This window comes from Olea europaea, chromosome 2 (assembly GCF_002742605.1).
Source record: "Olea europaea var. sylvestris chromosome 2, O_europaea_v1, whole genome shotgun sequence".
Classification (NCBI taxonomy): Eukaryota; Viridiplantae; Streptophyta; class Magnoliopsida; order Lamiales; family Oleaceae; genus Olea; species Olea europaea.
In genome coordinates, this window is record NC_036238.1 from 2,682,393 (window position 1) to 2,687,292 (window position 4,900).

At 35.9% G+C, this 4,900-nt stretch overlaps 1 protein-coding gene across 1 annotated transcript; it reads right to left on the reverse strand.

Annotated features, from left to right (window-relative positions):
- Positions 1-2,940: 2,940 nt before the first annotated feature.
- On the reverse strand, positions 2,941-4,207 carry LOC111375549 (RING-H2 finger protein ATL56-like). The gene has a single exon (XM_022998390.1). The coding sequence runs from the start codon at positions 3,887-3,889 to the stop codon at positions 3,167-3,169; it is 723 nt and encodes a 240-aa protein (XP_022854158.1). The 5' UTR covers positions 3,890-4,207; the 3' UTR covers positions 2,941-3,166.
- Between the last annotated feature and the right edge of the window lie 693 nt (positions 4,208-4,900).

A 4,900-nucleotide genomic window follows, 5' to 3' on the forward strand; every position in this document is an offset into this window, starting at 1 on the left:
CTATTTCACCAAGTAATGCTAATTTCTCTCTTTTAAGTGTGGCTCCAGTGGCTACTCCAACCCTCTATACCAAAGGAATGGAGTAAGGGTCATGGGGCGAGGGACAGGAAAAGAAACGGCTCTGAAGAAAGAAATTGGGGTTCCCAATGCTTTTTCACGCTCAACGAGATGCGCTAACCTCGGGATGCTTTACTCCTAACCCTACAAGGTTTATAGGCGACAAAACGAAGCCCCAGTCTTAATCTGTCAAGGCCCAGGCCCCAATCGAAGTATAGGTTCGCATGATATCAAAGTCACAAGGAATGAAATAGACAACGCCATCTCTCCCTCTCCTTGACCAATTGGGTAGATCAAGAAAACAATGGTAGAAAGTTTGCTTCCCATGATTTGACTGGTTTCACAGTGGTTCAAATCCGTTTGCCGCTGGAGATACGAGACGTCCTTCTTTCAAATGAAAATACTATTTCGTATCTATGTTTCCAATAACTCTCAAGGAGTTTATGCTACCTGAGTTAATGGACATTCTAGGCATTGAAAGCTTGTCATGTCAGGTAATTCAAGTGCTTGACGATTGAAAAGATAGGATGAATTCCGACGAAATGCTGGAAATAGCGAAGATCACCATTTTCGAAGATCTCCGCCACCAAAATCCGAAATATCTTGGTATATCAGGCATTATTTCTCATATTAGGAGTGGGCACTTTTTTCCAGAACCGGTGGAACCGGACCGGAACCGTTTAGAACCGATCGGTTCGGTTCCGGATCTTCTAAAAAATAATTTGATTTCGAGACAAATTTTTAAGAACTGACTGGTTCCGGTCCGGTTCTTGGTTCTAGTATGGGAACCGCAAGAACCAGACGGTTCTTATTGGATTTTTTTTTATTTTTTTTTTGGTAAAATATATAACTCAATCTCTAACACTTTTATCAAAAATAATTGGGTTCTTTAATTTTAGACTCAACACTTTCCTTCTTCTCTTTGATTCTTTCATTGTCTCTTCTTATAATTCTTTGATTAATTGATTTTCAAGTCAAATTGAATATTGGGTTAATCTATACCTAAATAAATTTATTTACAATATATAATTTCATTTACAAGATGCGAAATTTTTGTTTTGTTTTCACTTTGTAAATTTATACCTAAATAAATTTTTGAATAATATGTTCAGTTCTTCTATATTTTGTTAAAAATATCATGTTGGTAGCATTTTTAAAGTTTTTATTAGTGAACATTTTATTTTGACATTTTCAACGTAAAGAACCGGACCGGTCCAAATCGGAACCGATTGGTTTGGTTCTAGTTCGGTTTCACAGTTAGCTATGGAACCAATGGTTTCATTTCTAAAATTCCCATTGGTATTCTGTTCGGTTCGATTTCCTTTGGAACAGGACCAAACCGGACCGTGCCCACTCCTATCTCATATACAAACATTTTTTGCATAGATTTTTCAACAAATCTACATATAAGAACGCTTTATTTCAAAAATTAATTGTATATAATGGTTTTAATGCTCACCAGAAATTCAAGGGTCAGAGATGGCGATCTTCGATTTGGGTCGTCGATTTCTTAGCGTGTTGGCTAGTGTCTGGGCGTCGATTTATGGTCTACAGTAATTTTCACTCTTTTTTCTCTTCACAGTATGAGGGTATAAAGGGAATTTCATTCATTTTTTTAGGTTTTAAACATTTTTTTTTAATGGTCAACTGCAATTTTGGAAAAATGGCTGGGTCAAACGGCAATCTTCCACTAATTCCTCCAAGTGTTTGACCGTGAACAACTGGAACATTATAGTTGGAAACAATGGTTGTATTAAGGTGGCCACGTAGCAGATGTTCATTGGAGAATGTGGATATTATAATTTTAAGGATTTTGTATGGAGTGGCTCTCCTAAATATAAATATATATAACGATAATTAATGGTGGGTTGATTTTGTACGCAGTGGCTGATGGCGTTGGACTGATTTGATCATCAAAAAGTTGTGGGTTATTGATGCAAAACTCTCCTAAACTTTGCTCCTATTCTGAAAGTATTCCATAATCTTTTAAATTAACGAAAAATTTTCCCTTGTGGTTAAATACACTTAAATAGGGTCAAAATGTATAATTTTGAAATTAGGTAATTGATGCAAAATCCTCCGACATTTGTCACTTTTGCGGGATACACTATATCCTTTCGGATTAACAAAAGATCACTCTAGATGATCTTTTAAGTGCGAAATACAGTGATATCTTTCATTTTCTCAATAAAGCTTTGTCAAATAAAGAATATACCCTCATTTTTAAATAATAAAAAAAGAAAAAAAAGAGAATTGATTGCAACAGCAGTCTCAAAATTTTCAAAAGAGTGCAAATGAGTCCCAAATAACTAATTAACAAACTAAAAAAAAAAAAAATCTATTTCTCTCCCACCACTCTCCCCCTTCCAACAAAGTTTAAGGTTCATATTCTGCCCCCCAAACTAGTTCTCACATTCATCAACGTTGTCAAGAAAAATTTCAGGAGTAGAAAACACTTAGCCAAACAAATCTCTTGCATCTGACCACTGAGATCCACCCGAATAATTGGTCAAAAGTTGATCAAACCAACGTTAATATATCACCAATTTCCGACATTATGTGCACAATTTTTTAATTAATGGCTTGAAATGTGAACCCTCTTTCAAAGTAGCAATAAGACTTGATATCACGACATTTGTTTTGATATTTCGGTATACCATTTGTTCAGTACTCAACAATCAACTCTTGGATTATGCGTAGGTCTGTCAAGTTAGAGCATGCAGTCGAGTTCAGCTTTGAGCTTCATTTTTGTGAAGCTCTCAAACCAGAAATTATACAATCAATAGACAGATAAATGAAGTTGTCAATAGAACTGGAGTGGCACTAATCTCGCATTAACAAGATAGCCTAATCCACTCAATACAGACAATATGGATAGATAACTTAAATAAAGCTGATGATAGGCCTAATATATTCATAACTAATTACCACCTACAAAGCTTTTCATTTATGGGAATAACAGTAGATTTTTCAGCCGAATTTAACTATTATGTAGGTAAAATTTAGAGTTTGAGATAAATTTTGTCAAGTCTTGTCAAGGGGTGGCATACAATAAGGAGATATTTGATTCTCAGCACTAGACAAGGCAATTCGTTCGAGTTTTTATTTCTTAGCTCTCTCTCGAGTTGATTACTATCTCACTTGAACTGTCAGTTTCTGTTTCTTGGTGCTCGCTCAAGTCGATTACTGTCTCACTTGAACTGTCAGTTTCTGTTTCTTGGTGCTCGCTCAAGTCGATTACCGTCTCACTTGAATTGCTCGTCTTAGTTTCTGATTCTTGGATCTCTCTCGAGTCGATTATTGTTTCACTTGAAATGCCAGATTCTGTTGCTTGCATCTCTTGAGCATCATTTTCAGTCAGATGGATCATTTCCATTCTTTGATTCACTCCAACTTCAATCCGACTTTCAGTTTCACTAAAGTGATTACGTTCTTCCCCTAATATTGATTCACTCTTCAGAAAATCAGCACAAGTTCTACATATAGGACAAATAGGTGTTCTCAAAAGCCATAAATCCACACAGTCTGCGTGAAAACTATGATTACACAAAGGCAATAGTCTACACTTTTCTCCAACCTTAAAATTCTCTAAACAAACCGCGCAAATCGCAGCCGGGCTGCTTCCTTTCTCCTTCGTTTTGAAGTCGAAACATGGAAGCTTTTCGATATCCTCTTGTGACATGCTTGTGCTTCCAAAGCTTCCTCTCTCCACAACATCTGTGTTTCTCCCACTAAATCCTCTCCTAAAAGACCTCCCTACTATACAAACATGAATGAGGACTAAAACTCCAATACCTGCAAATAATAACAGTACAGATATGACTATTCCCATTAGTATTGCTTGTGTTGCAGTACTTAAATGTGGTGGTTCATCTTCTTATTACCCCAAACTCCATGGCTGCAATTGTAGCTGAAACGCAGAAGAATTGAAATCTTAAATCAAAGCAAGACATATGGATGGTGTGAGCTGCCCAAACAAGAATTGGAAAAAGAAAGTCGAGACTACGGTCTGACTAAGGCGGTATCGAATGTCTAAGAAGCAGTAGTCTCACGATCTGGCACTCGAGCATGCATCGAAGTTGTCATTGCAGACTTTCTGTGGGTGGAATCAGAGTTGGACAATAGAAGAGAGATTATAAAGTTAGAAATATTGTGGAATTGGTTGAGATAAAAAGGAAGTCTTTTGCTCCGTTTTTATATAGAAGTTTATCTAATCATAAGCAGAAAAAGCTATACCAAACACCATTTATTCCCATTTAAGCAAATATTTAATCCTAATTAGTGGGGTTTTTATTAATCATTTTATGGAGTGGGTGGTTACTGGTTAAAGTAGAGATCGGTCAAATTTCCTGTAATTATTTTCCAATTACGTCAGTAATTTTGGCTGCAATATTTCAGGATTTTGAAGACTAATTGCACCGTTATAATATTGTAATAAATATGGCTAATAATGCTGAAAAAGTAAGTTTGATTGAGTTGATATTGCATGTCCAGTAGTTGATGGCCCCAAGTATTTGACCCTTCCATTCTTTCATTTTTCAATTAGGAAACTAGACACTTTCTGTTAGTACAAGTATCATTTGAACGTGATAGAGATGGACAAAGACTCGAAACTTATATACGAACATAATTTAAGTTGATCGAGTATAGAATTTAACTTGATTGGAGTTGAGATCGGCGGGAATTGCTCAATTGGCTAATCAACTCATGTTCATTCATAAAGACTAGTGCTTAGGATGAGTTATTAATAATCTAATTTTAACTTAATAACTTTCTCTTAGTACTATCTATTATTATTCTATTCATCTTCCTAATCACACCAAAGTTCTGCTTAACATCCCCC

Excerpts from the sequence above, each read along its gene's own strand:
- LOC111375549 (XM_022998390.1), bottom strand. The coding sequence starts at position 3,889 with ATGGGAATAGTCATATCTGTACTGTTATTATTTGCAGGTATTGGAGTT.